At 50.1% G+C, this 19,896-nt stretch overlaps 1 protein-coding gene across 5 annotated transcripts in view; it reads left to right on the plus strand.

Annotated features, from left to right (window-relative positions):
* raraa (retinoic acid receptor, alpha a) overlaps positions 1 to 13,605 on the plus strand; it is a 161,113-nt gene extending 147,508 nt beyond the window's left edge. For 3 of the 5 annotated variants that reach the window (XM_088906129.1, XM_088906128.1, XM_088906127.1), the window contains 7 exons: positions 2,536 to 2,677; positions 6,177 to 6,269; positions 8,399 to 8,559; positions 8,867 to 9,043; positions 9,714 to 9,918; positions 10,525 to 10,683; positions 11,425 to 13,605. In XM_088906129.1, coding sequence (XP_088762255.1) covers positions 2,536 to 2,677; positions 6,177 to 6,269; positions 8,399 to 8,559; positions 8,867 to 9,043; positions 9,714 to 9,918; positions 10,525 to 10,683; positions 11,425 to 11,624 — 1,137 coding nt within the window. In that variant the 3' untranslated portion in view covers positions 11,625 to 13,605. The remainder of the gene's footprint in view (positions 1 to 2,535; positions 2,678 to 6,176; positions 6,270 to 8,398; positions 8,560 to 8,866; positions 9,044 to 9,713; positions 9,919 to 10,524; positions 10,684 to 11,424) is intronic. The other 2 variants (XM_088906132.1, XM_088906130.1) reach the window with 1 other exon arrangement.
* Positions 13,606 to 19,896: the final 6,291 nt, after the last annotated feature.

The raw sequence follows: 19,896 nt of genomic DNA on the forward strand, positions 1-19,896 counted from the left end.
AAGAGGGCTTAGATTAGTGAGATAGATCTGATGGCTCTTATTTTCTGCTGCTTTTTCTGTGGTACAAAACCAGACTCCTCATAAATCCCTGATCCTCTAGTTTGGTTCGTGTCTTGGCACAGCTCCGGACGTATTCCTCTCCGCCATTGTTGCGGTGTAACACGAGCTTTTGCCATTTCTGCCCAAAACCATGCCGCCCCAGACTTGGCTCCACAAACCCGGAGCTGCAGCTCAGCAGACAGCTGGACTCTGCCTGGTGCCAGCGCATTCTTCACACCTCCTGGAAACTCCACTGATTGTGTTCCGGGGGGGGGGTTAGTGCATAAACAGCTGCAGTTATTTAAAAGGGAAAAGGAGTCATTCTATCACAAATCACGCCCAAACTGACTTTTTTTTTAAAGGCGCAGCATACAGGTTCTCTTTGAAACGTTAGCCTCCAGTTTCACGCACCTGTGCAAATATGTGCGTGCGCGCGCCGGGCTTTCGCAAAGGAAATGAAATATTATAAAGGAGTTGTGAGAGGAGATTAATTGTGTCTCCTGTGCCGCTCGTAATGCTGTGCTCTGCCTGGCTTCTGGGAGGATGAGAGTTATTCTTGGCACCAAATCTAGTTTAAACCTAAGTGGGCTGTGGCTGTTGTTGTCCTGTCTAGTTGAGTAGCGTTATATAAGTCGTCAGCGCTGTGCACACAAGGCACACCGCTGCCTGGCCTCTGAGCACGAGGGTCTCCCCTCTGCTAGCGCCCCCTGCCTCTCTCCTCTGTCCCTCCTTCTCCTGTCTGCCATCACCACCCCGCTCAAGGAAAGCAGTGGTAGCCAAAACACAGGGTAATGCACAGGGAGGATTCTGCATCACAGACATGGAGCTGTGGAAGACTGATCACGGCTGGCGCTTGGAACAGCTGCAGGAAAACGGTGCCCCTGTCTTTAATGGCGGGCAAGTATGTATTTCTTTTCTGCTGCCAGACAGTTATCAGTGATTGCAGTGTCGGGGCTCATTGAAAAAAGGGCAGAATTAGGCGTTGATTCATTTTAAGATTGAAAAGGTGTGGATTCGTTTTGGTCTCGATCAGGTGAAAAAAGCTGCCGCAGGAGAGTTTCCAGTTTTCAGAGGCAAGCCTTGCCGTAAACGGGGCGTGTTGCCACAATCCTGCCGCCCAGTTCTGGTCGGGGGGTCCTTCTTGCTCCGGGCTGTGCGTGCGAGGACCAGGAGCGGGTTGGGGGCGGCAGGGCTCTGGGAGAGCCCCGTGCCGCAGCAGTGCCCGGCTGGGCGTGTCTGAGGAAGCTGTGGGGATGGTCTCAGCGTGGCGGTGCCCCTGCAGTCTGGCCCTGCCTCCCGCTTCATAGTAACCCGTCCGGACTCCAGGCTGTGGAAATGAAGGCCCGCCACAAATCCAATCTCAGTTTTCATCTTCTCTGAACCTTTTGTGGCGTTTCTCACTTCTCTATTGCATGTGCTAATCATGCTTTTCCGCTCTTGATAACCTGTCTGGCCAGTGTGAGTTTTCTTCCTGGCTTAGTCTGTCTGCTGGCTTCTCTTTTCATAGATCTCTCTGCATCTCTGATCTGTTTTCTCAGTCCTCTCCTCCTGTACATTAATGTCTGTACATTAACCTCTTCTCCAGTCCGTGCATTAATTCCCCTACTGGTGTTTCACATCTGCCTCCCTGTGTATAGATATTGTTATACAGCTACCCAGTGCAGACTGCGTATTCTCGGTATCTCCAGTCTGTCTCTCCTTCTTCGTGTTTGAGTATATATGCTCGAGTGTGATTAAATCTAAACGTACATAGTGTCCCAAGAGCAGATCCAAGCCCACGGCATTAATTTCAGCCTCCTGCTTGATCATCTGGTACATCAGGGCCTGCTGTTGCATCGAGCTAAGCTAGCCGTTTGTGCCTGTGCCATCTTGGACTTGCTTTGTCCCGCCTGGCTCACAGCGGTGTTGTCTTTCTGCACCCAAACATACCGAGATACTGCGTTGAGTATGGAAGGAGCTTGATGAAGGCAGCAGGGTGGGGTGGTGAGTGTCAGTAGTACTGGTCCGAGTCCAGCCTGGGTCTCCCACCTGTGTGGCGTTGGCATATTCTCCGCGAGTGACCCAGGTCAGCCTTGGTGGCGGCTGCTCTAAATTGTGGCTGCGTGGACGTGCGATTAAAACTGTGCGAAGAAGTGCTGTGGTTGTCTGGAACAGGCTGCCCAGCCATGTTGTCTTTCAAGACTCGGATGCTTCACGAGATGCTTGGATCGATTAGCTGCTAACTAACGGGCTGAGTGGGCCTCCGCTTGTGTAGAGCCTTCTTATATCTCCATTCCAGGTTGGGATTTCATACTGGTGTGGGTGGGTTGTTCCCAGTCCGGCCAGTGTTGGCTGTATGGCTGCAAAGAAGCAACACTCAAGGAACCTGATGGGCTGAACTGGCCTCACCTGCGTCGTCAGCGGCCATCCGTGCCTTCCTGAGCTCTTGAAGAGAGCGGCGTGGAAGCTGGCCGACTTCCGTGTTTTGACGTCTCCCTCCCTCCCTCTGCTCCGTAGGGTTTTTTCCGGCGCAGCATCCAGAAGAACATGGTGTACACCTGCCACCGCGAGAAGAACTGCATCATCAACAAGGTGACCCGCAACCGCTGCCAGTACTGCCGGCTGCAGAAGTGCCTGGAAGTGGGGATGTCCAAGGAGTGTGAGTACCCACCCCTCTGACTGCGGCTCGCGGGCGTGGGGAGGGAGCTGACCGGTCCGGCTCGGGACCCCGAACTGATGGGGGAGGGGACGTCCACAAACAGAGCCGGGAATCTTCCTTCTTCTCGGGGGCGGCGCACGCAGTGACCTGGGGGGGCCGGTCCGGGCTACACTTCCCTGTGGGCGAGCGCCCGTTCGCGGTCCGCTTCACGGAGACAGGAAGAGCCGCCATCGAAGACTCCAGTCTTGAACCCCCCCCCCTTCCTCCACATGGTTACTCTGTGACTTTGAAAGCAGGGCTCCAGCCTGCGCGTTTGTGAGGGAGCGGTGGGGGGGGGGGGGTGGGCTGGGATGAGGGAATGAAGTCGCTGGTTTCTCCCGCATCGGGAATGGGGGGGGTGGAAGGTTAGGGAAGGGGTGGGGGGGCCGGTCTAAGGAGAATTCGCTGAAAAGCCCGTTAAAAAAGCTTGTAAATAGATTCCTAATCCTGCCGGCCCTCCTGTGATCTGAAATAAAAGCTGCTTTCTCGTTTGATCTTTGTGAATTACACAAAGGTGAACTGGGCTTTATGACGTTAATGGTTTACCGCCTTACAGCCTTTGTAAGACTCCAGCGGCAGTAATCTGTGATCAGCAGTGATCTGTTGCACAGATACAGTAGTTCAGGCAGGCTTTTTTTTATCCTTGACAGCAGCCTTCCTTAGTTTGATGGTTTTTAGGAGATAAGGGACCAAAGAAAGTGTCTTTAGAGCTGAATACATATTTCAAGAAAACGCGCTGTGAAGCAGAGAAGGGGAATACTGTGTATCTTGGGTTTTCTGCAGCGTGACGTATAGGGCGCTCTGACTTTGCAGTAATTATAGGAGCTGTGAAATGAAGTCCTGTTCTGACTCTAGTGGCATCCAGACTGCAGCATATCCCTTTTCTGTAGCTTGAAGAGAACTTGGAGTGCTTGACTGCAAAGGGGTCAGTATCCCACCCAGGGATATTGTGGGGACTGGAATAATAGGGGTAAGGCACCTTCCTTAAGGCACAGGGGGGGCTCTGAAACCCTAAAAACCTACCCACTGCTCTGTGCTGCTGCCTCTTTTAATCATGCTGCACCCAAAAGCAGCCATTGTTGTAGTGCATCTTCGCCTTTCCTTCCCTGAGAGAGACAACGCCCAGACTTCTGCGGAGGGAGGCCAGCCTGAGAGTGAGTCTCTGAGGGAGTAGCTGAACCCTTGGGCTCTAGGATTTATTAATGTGCCTCCCGTCGGAGATCACAGGTTACAAATGGGAGAGGGACCCCGTGAGGTCTGCGGGGATGAGCTTGCTGATGGAATCCCAGAGCATCCTGGCAGCCTGGCGGGGGCAGCGTGTTCGATTCCCACCTGCTCTCCTCTCTGCTCTCTGGGAACAATGAGCAGCAGGCCGGATGGGAGGGGCTGTCTGAGTGTTTGGCTACTCTACTGTGTCTGTCCATCCAGCCATTATTTGCTCCATCCAGTTCAAGGTCACAGGGAAGCCGGGGATGGGACACCACCAGTTCATTGCGTGCAGACAGCCACAAATTCACGCCAAGGCCAAATTTCCCAGCAGCCAATTAACCTTGCCTGTATCTATTTGGGCTGTAGGAGGAAACCACAGCCCCCCAAAACCCACACAAACCTGAGAAGGGCATACAAACTCCACACTGACAGTACCCCATGTCTGGAACTGATCCCAGGGCTCCAGCACTGAGAGGCAGCAACGCTAACCACTGTGCCGCCACACTGCCTGGCTGTTACGTTGTCATTGAAATCCTGTCAGCACATGGGTCTAATTGAGGATCCACTGTCAGCTGTTATCATCGTCCCTCCTGGGGTTTTTTTCCAAGCAGTGCATTAAAATGATGAACACTGTTAGCTGGTCCACGCTGTCAGGACAGACGAGTGACTTGTCAGCGAAAGGTGAGGAGATTCGTGTAAGAATCAGAAAGCCTGTTTGCAAGCTGTGTGTCCCTGTGCCCTCACCCAAAGGCAGTAAAAACAGAATGCGGACTTGTTAGACACAGTGGTTGGTATAGCAGCGTCTTTGATGGTAATGTTGCAGCCGTCCAGATCTTTTGCACCCTCTTGTGGTCGGAAAGGCATATTTCCACTGTGGAACAAGATTAGATCGCAGCAGGGGGAATTTTTAATTGAAGTACACGAGTGTTCTGCTACCCACTTTATCATACTGTATTTACCTAGCAGCACAGTGTTAACAAAAGCACACAATGGCATTTGCGAGTTTTTGAAATAACTCAGATGGTATTGAACGTAGCTGAAGTGGCCGAGAAGATTATGAATGGCTGGATTTCATAGTGCTGATTTTAGTCAGGGGTGTGATGAGCAATAAAATGAATAGGGGGCGAATACAGTGTAAAAACTGATGGAAATGTTTCCTCCGACGTGTCGGCCGGTGTGTAATGCATGCGACTTCTGAGATCTTCAAGCGTTGCTTTGTTTGTAATCTCCAGCAGAGGTAGCTTTGGTTAGCTGCATGTCTGTGCAAGAGCCCTGGCAGGCATGTTTGTCCCCCGACCGTCATCGCTCTGAAACGAGCTGCCCTTGGCAGGAGACTGGAGTGCAGATGGCACTGTGGCAGGATCACGTTATCTTGATGCAGATGCAGATTGCCCTGTTTTATCCAGCCTGGGGGTGGTGGGGTGTTGTTTTTGTGGGGTTGGCTCTCCGAGAGGGCCGCCAGTGCTGCTTTCTTTACGTCTCTTGGTGGTGGGGCAGTTATACCCCCCGGGAGTCACACACAAACAGGGGCTCTCTTCCTGCGCTGGTCTCCACCTGGGTCTCTTGACCAGGGCTCAGGGCGTGCCCAAGGGAGAGTGATGGAGGAGAGACAGAGACTGTGTCTTGCAGTTAAGAGCCTTGGGCACCAAGCAGCAAGCCTGGCTGCCAAACACAGGGGGCAGGCAGTGGTGGTGAACACTCAGGCTGGGGAGTTAGAAGGCACCCGTGGCTTCAGTGTCAAGAGCGATATTGAGAAAGATGAGCAGGCTCGGGCTGGGCTCCTAGAGACGCCCGATAAGAGTGATGAGAGGGTGGCAGGGCTGTGTAGCCCAGCAGTGTCTGTGAAGACTTGGACTTGTGTGAGGAGGGTTTCCTCTAGTCTCAAGCTCGTAGGGAAATGGGCAGTAAGTAGACCACGGGGTCTTGACCTTGCAAGGCCAGTTTGAGGCGCCCTTCAGGGCTGGAACCCCGAGAGTATCTGCTGGCGTTCACCCCCTTAAGCTCACATGCAAAGAAGTAGGATCCGGAAGTTGCCATTCTATGCGATTCCCGCTAGGAGAGTCCACCAGGATGCACGGCGCTTCTCTTCCATGTCATGAGCTGGGAGGGGGAGGAGGTGTGGCCAGACAGCCGGGTGTGGGATTTCCGCTGCAACCGGGGGCTGGAGCAGCCATGTGGGGAGCCCAGTGTTGGGAGCCCCTGTTTGTGTGTGACTCCCGGGGGGTATAACTGCCCCCTCCTTGTGTCTCAGCTCGCTCCAGCACTAAAGCCGGGAGTCCAGACGCCTCCCTCCTCCTCCCCGCACCGGAGAACAAGCAGGGACTCTCTGATGGGGCTCCCCTCGGTAAGCGAAAAACCCTTTTTAAAAAAAAAAACGGTCATTTGGTTTGTGTGCAAAAAAAAAAATTTCATCAATGTCTTTGCAAAGGAGTGGGGGGAGAGAGAGGGGAGGGGTGATAAAAGGAAAAAAAAACAGCAGCACAAGAGACACTGGAAACATTGACATTTTTATCCTTCCATTGAATTTAATCTCCATGATGGACGACCTGTCAGTGCTTTAATTTTCTTCTCCCAAATTATCCCCATCTCCCACTCCAACACCAGCCACCACCCCCCTCCTACCCCCGCCATCTCCCACCCCCTGTTCTTATTATTGAATTTGCCAAGAGGACGAGTGATTTGCGCTCTCTTCCAGCTGCTGGTGTGTGTGCTGGCTCACTCACTCATTCACTCGCCCGGAGACGCACGCACGCACACACACCCAGAGTTATTAAACTTCGCAATCCGCCATGACTGATCATCGGTCCCAGCTAATAGTTCTTTAATGACTTCATTAAATTGTGTTGTGCGGCTTATGACTGTGCTGTCAATTTGTCAACCTGGGTAATGTCTGTGCTTTAAGGATGCGAGGACCTGCTTTTATTTATTAATTAATTTTAGCTCTCCAGAGGACTGTAATAAACCTGGGGTGGGGGGTGTCTTGGAAAGTTGCCTTATTCCAATCATTTCTGCAGTCTGAACAAATGTCGTGGAGATTTTTTTTCCCCATTGTTGTCTCATTTAGTCATTAGTAAATATATTCAGAAATGCCAGGGGGCTGAGTTTTCTACACCGGCAGACGTTAAGGACCCCCCCCCCCCCCAGCTTGCGTAGGTTCGGCTGTGTTTGATGGTGCTGATGTTCAGAGTCAGGCGAGGTGTCACGCTGTTTCACATCTTTCTATGAGTCTTTCTGGTTCCTTGCAAGGTCTAGGGAGAGAACAGTGCGCTGTTCGGAATGAGTACCACTTTGTTGTTATTATTGTCATCTGTTTTATTGTTACACCTTGTGGCTTCATCTCTTAAAAATATCGTCTGTAACGGCGATGGGAGTTCCCACATGCGGTAGATTAGTAGACTGTGGCTGCACCCCTCCTGCCTCCAGATGCGGCTTCGGGGCTGATTAATGGTAATGGCCGCCTGCAAATGGCGGGGCTGTAGTTCACGTCCTTCCGAGAGTTTTTTTGGAAACTTGCCACGCCAGAATCAGGGCTCATTGGACAACTGAGCCTTCTGTTGAGACCTGGGGAAGATGACGGGAGTGCTCTCTCTCCCTCCCTCCTGCATGTCAGCGCTGCCTGGGTTCAGGAAAGAGAGGGGAGGGAGGGGGGAAGGGAGCCGTGATGGGGGTTGGTTGTGGGTTCAGCAGAGCCTTTTAAACCATTACCGCTTGGATATTTGTCATATTATGTTATTAGATTAGCTCGGGGGTCTAATGAAAGCAGGGGTGATTTGTCAGCGTTATTAACGACTTCATTCCCTGCTGCCATTCATCACCTGAGTCTTCCAGTGGCAGTCCTGCTGCCTCTCACAGGGGGGTGCGGAGCGGTAGGATCTCTGGGGCTTCTCCGGGGGTGGGGGACGTGGGGGTGTGGGGGTGGGGGACGGGTTAGAAAAAAAGAAATGACGCTAACTACCGTTGTGCGTTGTAGGGAAAGGGGGCTTCCTTGCCATGTGGCAGATTTCATTTTTCGTGTTTCGCGCCCCGTCGCTCGGAGGCCCTTCTCCAAGCCTATTAGGATTTCTCAGCTGTTGGGGATGCATGGAGCTCCCCAGATCGCGGGTTTCCGCTGTTTAGCTACTCCCAGCCCGCAGCGCCGCCTCAATCCTGTGCCTTCCCTGTCAATACCCGGGTTCCTCGGCTCGAGCCAGGGGAGCGCGCAGCCTCTCTTCCTGCAGTCACACATTTACCTGTAGGCGCTTTCTACCCCCCCCCACGCTGTGGTCGGCCCTGGGCAGCTGGCACAGCCGCTTCACTTCCTGCCTCTGTGGTCTGTGGCCCACTGGGACTCCACCAGCGCACACCCATAGACTTTACTCCATCGCCTCCCACCCCCCCTCCTCGTCAATCAGTTCTCTTGCAGGACTCTGGCCCAGTCAGTGATGGCGCCACTGTGTCACCTCACTCTCTCTCTCTCTCTCCTCCCTCCCGCAGCGGTGAGGAACGATCGCAACAAGAAGAAGAAGGACGAGAAGAAGCAGGAGTGCACGGAGAGCTACGTGCTGAGCCCCGCCACCGAGGACATGATCGCGAAGGTCCGCAAGGCCCACCAGGAAACCTTCCCCTCGCTCTGCCAGCTGGGCAAATACACTACAGTAAGGACCGCTTCCGGGCCGTCGCCCTCTGCCTCACAGCTGGGCACCGCGTTGCACACCGGTTTCAGGCCTTGCTCCAGTGTGGTTAGATGGGTGTGGCTTATGGTCAGCAGTCTTACACCACTGCGGATGGGGCTACAGGGGGGGACAAGAGCAGAATTGCAGCAGCGACTTCATGTGTGACACTGCAAATACCAGAAAGCTACCAGGGCAGGGAGGACAAAACATGTAGCTCACCAGCGTGTGGTTTTCACTCTGACTCCCCCTTTCTCCGTCTTCCTCTCTGCGTCTCTCTCGTCTGCCTCAGAATAACAGCTCGGACCAGCGCGTGTCTCTGGACATAGACCTCTGGGACAAGTTCAGCGAGCTCTCCACCAAGTGCATCATCAAAACCGTCGAATTCGCCAAACAGCTGCCGGGCTTCACCACGCTTACCATCGCAGACCAAATCACCCTGCTCAAAGCCGCCTGCCTTGACATCCTGGTGAGTGCCCGAAGGCCACAGCAACAGTGACAGGATTATCGCGGAGCGCCTGCCCATAAGCCACAGCTGGCCTCGTGAGCCACTAGCGCCCATACTGGCGCGAGACTTGACGCCAAGGACAGGCGTGTGGCCTCAGTACAAAGCAGGGCAGGACTCGAGGCACTGTGCAAGACTAATGGAATAGATTCCACCTCTCGCACATCAATTCATCATCCTGGTAGAATTGGAACAGGAAATTAATGAAACACGGTAAAAATTCTTTCAGCTAGTGACATTGAAAAGAATAAAAACGCCTGGTTCTGTCTTTGAGTAAACCTTTCAGGGCTTCAGTGAAGGACTATGAATAAGCTAAGGGTGTCTGTGGTCAGGAGGGCTCACTGCGTACAATTCGAGTGCTGATAATAATACTTCTGTAAATAAATACCACTTTCTGGACACTCCACTCAAAGAGCTGTACAGGTAATGGGGACTCCCCTCCATCCCCCACCTGGATGATACAACGGCAGCCATAGTGCGCCATTACACTCCCCACACGCCAGCTCTCAGTGGGGAGGAGAACGTAGTGATGAAGTCAGTTCAGAGATGGAGATTATTAGGAGGCCATGACTGCTTAAGGCCGGGCGGGGGGGGGGACTTTAATGTTCACTGCTGACCCCTGGTGTCTCCTCAGATTCTGCGGATCTGCACACGCTACACACCTGAACAGGACACCATGACGTTCTCGGACGGGCTGACGCTGAACCGCACGCAGATGCACAACGCCGGCTTCGGGCCGCTCACCGACCTGGTGTTCGCCTTCGCCAACCAGCTGCTGCCGCTGGAGATGGACGACGCAGAGACCGGCCTGCTCAGTGCCATCTGCCTGCTCTGTGGGGGTAAGGCGTGTCGCCTGGGGGCCCACCTTGCATCATCATGATGCCTTTTTTTTCCTAACGCACTTCATTCTTCATTTCTGCATGGGGTTGCGTTTTTTTAGTGCACTGTTGAGCAGAATCTAAAGTCTAAGAAGACGTCCTCACAGGGTCATTGATCTGCTGAAGCCCACGCTTTCAGAGCGTCTCTGCAAGACTTTGTCATCCTGTCTTTCTGAAAGCTACTTCGGTCTACTTTAGAACTTATTGACTGTCAATAAGTAACTTCCTTACATAAGGTTCTGGAGTATTTATCAGTAATAATTTTATGTGGGTTTTACATGCATAAACATTCCTATCGCTGGATGCAGTTCTGTAGCTGCTCTTAAAAACACTGTGTGAGGAAGCAGCGCCTCCTAGTGGTGGTTGTTTATAACTGCTAGGACTGCTCTGGAGTCTCCTTACTACTGGAAATTTATTGAATTCAAAAGCATTTCAATTTTTCACATGACTTTGTTTTTCCATTGTAATTAAACATGTTTATTCCCTTTGGCTTGCACTGGACTGCACTGTCCTCGAGTGAGGGTTCTACAGAGCTGACGGCCTTTGTCTGTGTGTGTGTGTGTGTAGACCGGCAGGATCTGGAGCAGTCCGACCGCGTGGACACGCTGCAGGAGCCCCTGCTGGAGGCCCTGAAGGTCTATGTGAGGAAGAGGAGGCCACACAAGCCACACATGTTCCCCAAGATGCTGATGAAGATTACAGACTTGAGGAGCATCAGCGCCAAGGGTGAGTCTCTGCTGCCCTCCAGCCTCTGTACTCGGTGCCCTGCTGTACCTGCGTCGGGTATGCGGTCCTGCACGCAGCATCGCATGGGTTTTTCTGTGGCATGCCTTCAGAACCGTGCCAGTAGGATGCCAGAGAAACGCGCCATGAGGCCCAAGCTTGGTTAGTAAACCCCCCTGACCAGAGCTGACCCTCTTGTGAAATTTGGTGCCCTTGAACTCATTGGCCAAATCTTGTAACTCCGTAATGTTCACTGATTCAGTATAACAAAATGCAGCTTTATCAGGATTAAGTGTTCATTCCAAACTAAATGAACTATCAATTGATTGCCACAGAATTGTTTATGCGTGGAGGGGAAAACTGAGTGAAAGGACAGTGCACAGTGTCTTAACTCTTGCACAGCAGTGCGTTGTCAACTACTTGTACTTATGTAAATGTATTCAGATAATGCCTGTCCATAAGCTAAAATGATGAAATGCAAACATTTTACGTCATGCAGTGATCAGAACCAAGCCCGAGTAGAAAGATACCAGGCTACCAGGCTGTGGCAGTATTTATTTTCACTAGAATTCCAACAAAAACACATGCAGTAGGAAAAAAAAAGGCCTGGTCCAGAGGTGGACAGAAATGTGTGATTTCCGGTGTTTCTGGTACTCCGGTTCCAAGCCAGGGGGTAGAAAGGGGAAGAAGGGAAATCCAGCCCCTCCGTCATGGTGAGCTAACGCTGTCCCCCTCTTCCTCCAGGTGCGGAGCGCGTCATCACTCTGAAGATGGAGATCCCGGGCTCCATGCCCCCGCTCATCCAGGAGATGCTGGAGAACTCTGAAGGCATGGACTCCCAGGGCAACGGCCTGGCGCGGGTCAGCGGGCCGCCTCCGGGGAGCTGCAGCCCCAGCCTGTCGCCCAGCTCGGCCCAAAGCAGTCCCGCCACGCACTCCCCGTAGCCCCCCCACCAGCAACGCGCCCAACCCCCCCACCCCCTCCGGCCCCTCCTCATCCCTCCTCGGGACGGCGCTCCCAGCCAGCCAGGACAGCCCCTGCGGCCGGGCCGGGCCGGGCCGGGTCGGGCCGGGCCGGGCAGGGCACAAGCACAGACAGCACGGCCCACAGGCAATACCACGGTGTTTTGGAACACATATCCTACTACCGACTTAAAGAAAGGAACTAATTTCAGTCCTTTTTGATTTTTTTTTTCTAAGAAACAATACAGTTACACTGCTGAATTTTTTTTCCCCCCCAAGCGTTACAGACAAGCTGGATTTGGACCGGAATCGAGATTCCGAGACCGAGCAGTCCAGATACAGACACAGCGGACTTGCGTTCTTCCCCTGTGCTTTCACCGCATAGGAAACCGAACGAACTTAATAGAGGATTGTTGTCTGATTTTTTTTTTCCTATTACAACTTTAAAAGACAGATTTTCTTATAAAAGCTATATAAATATATATATAAAAAAGGAATGAATGAGGTTGAGTTATGAGAAGGAGAGAGAAGGGGAGAGGGAAAGATTTTTGCAGATGTTTTCTCACCTTTTCTGAGATTAGATGCAATTGTTTTCCTTCACTGATTTAATCTTTTCATACCTGTGATATTAACAGAAGAATACGTGGCTGTTTGATCACCAGCTAATATTGTTTTATTGATGGGGAAAAGAAAAAATACAGAATACATTTAATTTGCGTATAAAAAATGTTGGACACGATTGTAACACAGACTATTCCAGGTTGGGTTCATTTTTGATTTCTTTATAAAAACAAATGAAAAGTATCCACAGATACTATTAAGGTCACAGGTCCTTGATAAACGATGAAGATCTTTATTAAGGTGGATTTTAAGTAGCCTCTGAGATATTGTATATAGGCTGTATTCATTTCTTTTAAACTATGAAGAGTTTAGCCTTCACTTGTTATTGCCTTTTTTTTGTTTTGGTTTTTATTTTATTTTAAGGAAAAGTCATTTTAAGCACATTTTATTGAAGGAATCGCAAGGATGTACACTGTGTAGGCCACTTAGCTAAGGGCAAGACCTATAGACATCACAGTAGGAGGGCACAGTACTTGTTCACGAACAGTGGTAAAATGATTTTCACTTCACCCTTAAATAAAAAAAAAAAACTCTTGCACCCCCCCGACTGGTCCATTTGCTTTCTGAACTGCACGGCGAGGGGGTAAGATCAGCCTGGGTAAGAGAGTAGATAGGGGGGTTGGCACTCTGGCCTGGGTGGGATCGGAAGAGAAGATCACTGCGCGTGTCCTGTCAGTCTTTCTCCAGAGGAATAAGGTGTAGCTTCATAAAGGAATGCAGGGGTGGAGGCAGGAATCGGAATATTAAAAGGAGTTCAGGGATGCTGCCTGTGCTCTCCTGACCTTCCAGTAAAGGCACGCGCAGTTGGGCAGCCACCTCCCGTTGGGAAACGCTGGAAAGGCTCTTTCCCTGTGGAGCTCCGAGGTCTGTGGAGACCTCCCTGCTCCCCGCCCCAGGAAGGGGATGTTCGCTTGGCGATCCGGACTCCCGGCGCCGCAGGCCTGAGCCACTCGAGCTGCGACTCGCCCGTCCCGTTCGCGATGCTCGGTGTCCCCCGAGCCTTTCGGGAGATCTGCGCCGCAGGAGATTGGGAATGCCAGGGGGAGTTTGGCCTGGGCAGTGCACGCTGATGAAATGTCAGCAGTGTGGAAGTTAGCTGCGGAGGTGGGAGCACTGCTGGGGTCACGGAGTTTTAACCCTCTGCCTCTTCCCCTTTGACTCTCAGCCTTTCACTCAGGCTCGGGAATGCAATAATAATTTTACCATTTTGTCTTAACCTGGAACAGCTAGGGGCACTCATCCAGTTGCAGATTATGAAATACTGCAATTTGTTTGAATTTTGTCAGATTACTGGGAAATTTAGGGAAAAGAAAGTGAAAATAAACCAGCATTTGATAATGTCGCATATTTGTGTTTTTTCAGTAGGATGTGTATGTGAAATAACCATTATGGAGGAGAGCGAGAATATTTACAGTATTCACATTTGCTCAGCTGTTTTAAAAGACACTGATGGGTACTTGAGTGGTAAATGTGCTTTCTGAATAAATTTACTTGAAAGAATATCTGCATCGCCCTTTCAAAGCACTTAACAAAATAGGGCAGTTTTCATCAAGCCCCTTTCCAACTGCCAATTTCATGCTGAATTTTATTTGCTCATAAACATATATATATTAAACTTATATCGGATCATTACCACAGGTTCCAAGCATAATACACACAGTTCACAAAAAGCAACACTTCAGATTCTTGCAGGGCTAGAGCCCTAGCCTTTTGAGTGCCCTCCAGATCATGATTTGCACATACACTACTACTATTATTGGCTCTCAGCACAACCTTATTGTACTATTTAGAACTATTTAATTAACTACATTAACTACAAAACTTTTATTAACCAGCTTTAAAGAACAAGAAGCACAAATTTGACAAGGATGTACTTTAATATTGAAAGTAATAAATGGGAACATTAGTAACCCTCAATAATCAGTCAGCAGCTATATCGCCCTGCAATTCACAGCTGGCAACTAACTGAGCCTAGTCGGTTCCTGGATGGGAGACCTCCTGGGAAAGATAAGGTTGCTACTGGAAGAGGTGTTAGTGGGGCCAGTAGGCTGTGTGGGTCCTAATGCCCCAGTATAGTGACGGGGACACTATACTGCAAGAAGGTGCCCTCCTTCGGATGAGACGTAAAACCGAGGCACTAACTCTCTGTTGTCGCTATCGGGGCGTTTCTCGAAAAGAGTAGGGGTGTAACCCCAGCGTCCTGCCAAATTTCCCCCTGGCCTTTACCAGTCATGGCCTAATAACCCCAGCTCTGAACTGGCTTCATCACTGCTCTCCTCCCCACTGAGAGCTGGCGTTTGGGGAGCATACTGGCGCACTCTGGGGGGGCTACACACTAGTGGTGGGGAGGGGAACCCCCATTACCTGTAAAGGGCTTTGAGTGGAGTGTCCAAAAAAGCTTTATGTAAGTGTAAGGAATTATTAAATGATAAACAGGACAAACTTAAAAATGATACAAAAATAATTACTTAAAAACTACTGCCTTGAAACCTTTGTAGAAAGGAATTGTAGAAATATACAAGTTAAATTTCTAACTAAGTTTGATATAGTGCACTCAGTAAAACCAAAGGTGAGATCAGTAAGGCTGAGCAGATTGGAAGGTTTTATCTAAAAAAACGATCAATAAATCAATTCACGTAGAGTTTCCAGAGGTTAAATTATTAATTACATCTTCACAGCACAGTAGTCGACCCACTGCATGGCTGGTGCTCATGATGGCCAGTCCACTGAGACGGTATAGTGCCAGGGCTGACCTCAGGTGTGTTGTAATCAAACTGAGCTCCTTTCTGCTCCTGCTGCTGTCACTGGGACTGTGACTGCAATCCCAAGGGCTACAAGCTGGGTTTACAATATGCCCATTCAATGAAATACAGGAGAAACGGTAAGGGAAACAAATGCATTTTTATGTTATCTATAATTTTTTGTCCTGTACAGCTTTCGTGTTTTTTTTTTTATTTTTATCCGGGTGATCCACAAGTCATGTGTACAATTGCAGGAAACATGAATCAATTACCTCCTAGTTAAAACACCTCTACTTGTCTACCTTGAAAATGTGGCTTGACTACCATTCACAAGTTACTTGGATCTGACAGAATCAAAACCTAATGAAAAGCAAATGACATGAGCATGCGTATTCTGCATTATTACAGTGACTTGGTTTGGCGTACCTCTGTTTTGAGATTGCTTGGCCCACTCTTCTTTTCAGCGCTTCAGAAACATCATGTACTTGATTATGTTTGGTTATTTTTTGACTGGGCTTCCATTAGGGTAATCCACAGCAGCAACAGCAAGAGCCACTGCAGTGAATTGTGCATTGAGGGGGCCCCCTGGTGGCCAAGTTTACCTATGCCCAGGGCAGGCCCTGTATTCTTCAATTCAGATGCGTTTGACTTAAAAAAATAATTTAATGTTCTCTAAGCTATTGGATCATTCTTGTTAGGAGACCCCTCTCTCCTATAAAAGCTGTATTCAGTAAGTGTTCTGTATTCAGTTTAAACTGATGATTTGGAAGTGCCATACTTCTGTCCACTTCACACACAAACCATAGCAATACTGAACACCTAGGATGCATTTTTAAAGAGCAAGTTAATGCTTCACATGTGAACAGGCAAATGCTGAATGGCTTACAGCACTAACAGTTGCTAACGAACATTGATCTGAAAACTGGCGTTTTCCACAGCCGCCAGTGGGAGGAGCATGAAGTTTCTGAGTCAGGATTGGTCAGGAGCTCCACCCAGCCCTGTAAGTGGGGATGGGATTGGCTAGGTGAAAACATCCAGCATAGACTGATTGGTCGACAAAGGGGCGAAACCTTCCTACAGGCCACAGGCACAGCAAGACTAGCTCAGCGTTAGCGATTCCTGAAACCCAGGGGAAAATTAACGGCCTGCCACCGCAGAGTGACAGAAGCATCCTTAGTAAACACTGCAGCAAGGCAGAATGCAATAGCGATAAACTAGAAGTCATACAAACCTAGATAAACCTATACAGCATCATGGCACCTCAGGGCATAACTTAGTGTTGCTCCACACAGAGTAGTCCTGTAGCACCACCTTCTGTGAGTATTTTGGCACTGCAACCTCACCAGGTAAGAGGAACATCCTACTCTTTTGACAGGCAAAAAGAAATCAGTAATAGTTGCAAGTGGGTGGCTGTGTCAGCACGCATAGGTTGCAAAGGAACAGGTAAAGGTTTATTCTCTGCTGGAAAGAGAAAAAAAGAATCGCAACGTTTCGGCCGTGGAGCCTTTCTTCAGAGCCTTAACTCGTTCAGAAATAAGAAACAATCCACCCACTGGGCCTCAACAGAATCCACAGTGAGACGAGAACCGGAGGACAATCAGAAATTAAGGGGAAGCGCATTTAAAACTGCAAACAGGAGGCACAAAGGGTTGAGCGAGTCTGGAGCAAGCTGCCCAGGCACGCTGTTGAAGCGGATACCCTGGCTTCTTCCAAGACAAGAATCAGCTGGATGAGACCCTCTGATCGATTAGCTAAGGTAGGCCAAACGAGCTGCATGGGCTGAATGGCCTTTTCGTGTTCGCAATCCTTCTTTTTATGAGCCCCGAGTGTTGCCCATCCATCCATTCTCCAAGCACTTCTTCCATTTCAGGGTCACAGGGGAGACGGCGCCTGTCCCAGCAAGCAACAGGCGCAAGGCAGGGTGCACCCTGGACGGGGGACCCCAGTCCAACAGCCCACCGCAGGCCACACACCGACACACTCTCAGGGCCACGTTTTCCAGAAAAAAACTTGGAAAAATGTGTTTTTATAACTTGCCAGTATGTCTCTGGAATCGGGGAAGAAACCCACGTAAACCCTGGGAGAACATGCAAACTCCACACAGACAGCACCCCAGGTCCAGAATTGAACCCAGGGCCCCAGCGCTGCGAGGCAGCAATGCCAACCACTGCACTGCAAGTAATGGTCAATATGCATCTAAATTACTTCAGCTATTTTGTGTTTTTTTTTTTTCTGCCAGTGCTTCCTCTTTAAGTCTGTTTCCTCGGGTGAGACTGTAACATTTGAATGTTACTCAAACAGGTCTAGGTTGTTCCAGCTTATCACCCGAAAGGGTGTGTTCTATAGTTATACCCTGTATTGACATGGCATTAAATTATTGAGCTCGCTGTGCACATAAAACCAAGTCTCAGCTCTACATCAGAGATCAGTATAGTTAAGAACAGGCAGTGGGTCGCCCAGGGTAGTCCGAGATATCCCAGTGTTTGCCGTCTACCGAGGAACATTTTGGAAGCAGTCTTAACTGGCTTTCTCAAGTATTAGGGGAAGCACTTGTTGTATATTTTTTCCCCAAGATATCAATGGTAAATTGTTCCCCTTTGAGAGCCATGGCACTTGATGAAACTCTGCTCCTATACAGCTGCCATCAGAGCACTGAAGCTTGGTCCTACTATCAGAGGCACAGCGTTTGAGACTGCTATCACAGCTTGTTCGCTACAAACACTTCAGCTCCAGTCGAGTTCTTAATCAATTATTTGTGGGCAACTCAGGGTAAAACAACAGGACTACACCAATTACCTGTTCCCAGAAAAAATATCCACTGCCACTTATCCACTAATTAATACAGTTCGTCGATTTGGTTGGTCTAAATAGTAAATAAGGTTGTGTTGAGAGCTGCCAAGGTAGAACTGCACAAATACCAAGTGAGACCTGACAACACATCTGAATCACACCCGGAGTGTACTCATCTATTCAGCACGGCGAGGTGACTTAAATACTCTGCTCAAAGGTCCCCTCAGCAGCGTCCCAGCCACCCACTGACCCCGACCCCGACCCCAGGGGGGCTCCACGCATTTGAATTCATCGGGTTTGCGAAACGTCGCCTCTCTCTCTCGCTCTCGCCCCCCGCATCGCTCACAATAGCCGGCGGTGACGTCACCGCGCCCCGCAGACATCAAAGCCAACGGCAAGAGCGGCCGCCGGGCACCTGCTCTCCAGGGCCGGCGGACACCATGTAGTTAACAACCCAGGGAAAGCTACGCGACCGTAGGAAAGGGGGCGGCGGCGGCGGCGGCTCCCCCATTGCCCTTTTTCGAGTAGATATATGTATGTATTGTCTTCTGTAGGTTTCTGCAAACCACAACGATGACCCAGGCCAATAAGACAGCTGGAGGTTTGTCTACCATTAGTATCCTTAACCTACTGTCGCCGCCATCTTTCCTGGGTTTTAAATATATATATATACTATTATATATTTCTGTGCATGATATTTTTATTTTCAGGAAATCTGTTCCACACTTCTAATTGCCGAATCATTAGCCGTCCCTCAAACAGCACAAAAAAAAACACGTTTTACGAGATGAACAGAGGTCTAAAACCGGTGTAAAACACTCACCGAACCGAAAAAGGGTGCCGTGGGGGGAATTCACGCAGTTGTTCTAAGCTGATAATGGCAACTATGACTCCGTTTTATTTATTTTTTTCGTGCTAGAAGTACAGCTACAGCTCACACCGTAACAACCAGAATGATATTTCAGTACCTTTGTCGCCGCGTCTCCGTGCTCTTCCTCACGTCTGTCCGCCGGTTTATCCCAGGGCTGTCGCGCGAGAGGCCCAGCCTCCTGGCCACGTGGTCACACCGTGGCGCTCTGCCGGAAGCGCTGTGCATTGTGGTGCTTCAGATGTTTCATGGGAGCATAGAAGAGAGTTTCACACTCAGCTAAAGTGGTCCATGAGCATATTTTATTGTATCTGATGCCCACGAGTGTATTTGTTTGGTTTGAACAGTTGCTCACCAAATGCACTGTTGATATATTGCTCCTATCTGTCCGCTCTCCCCATCTCAACCTGCAATGCCACCATAAAGACGAGCTTCGCCCTCCTTGACTGAGTCTTCAACGTCTTCGTCATTTTCCCCAGGTCTGTGGGAGTCTCTTGCATCGCTGTGCTACAAACCCAGAGAGGCGCCGTTGGTAACGAGGTAGGACTTGCATTCCTAAATGAGTCTGAGGTGTATCGCTCTCAGGTGGACCCAGCCCGGCTGGGGATGTTTTATATCCTTTTAAGGCAGAGCATGAAAAGAGAAAAATTAAGAAATACTCTTAATACAGGAGACAGGAGGAAACGTGTTCTGAGTGCTACTGTTGGTGAACTGTTCTTTCTTAGAAAGGGTTAAGTCAGAGGGACCTACAGTCCACAGACTCAGCCCAGTGGAGCTCCAACTTCTCCATCTGCAGTCCCGACATGATCTAGCCACAGGTTTAGTGTCAGCTTCGAAAGCCTCAGAATCCTTCGAAGGACCGTGTTCAAGGCAGTTAAAGTGACAAGAGTGTCATTGCGAGAGGAGGCAGATTGCTGTAGAGCACAACATTCTGTTTTCTGCTTCTCTCGGGGTCAGACGTCCGGCAGGTATAGCAGGTCTCCATGAATCCTCAGCTCATTTATCCGTGTTCCACAGGTTTGCCATCCAGGAGCAGGGCTGGGGAGCCCTTGCCGATGCCTCAGGGATGGGACTGTCCTCTTAATCCGACCTCGGTATATCTTTTGTCTCGCAGAGAGCCAGGTGGACGCATCTATGTGGTGCCTCCTCTCCCCTTTCTCTCTGTCTTGGCGAGAGAGCCGGGCTGCAAACCATCGGGGTGCGGAAAATCACAAAGAGAGCCGTCAGTGGAGCA

This window comes from Atractosteus spatula, chromosome 26, assembly GCF_055471065.1.
Source record: "Atractosteus spatula isolate fAtrSpa1 chromosome 26, fAtrSpa1.hap1, whole genome shotgun sequence".
NCBI lineage: Eukaryota > Metazoa > Chordata > Actinopteri > Semionotiformes > Lepisosteidae > Atractosteus > Atractosteus spatula.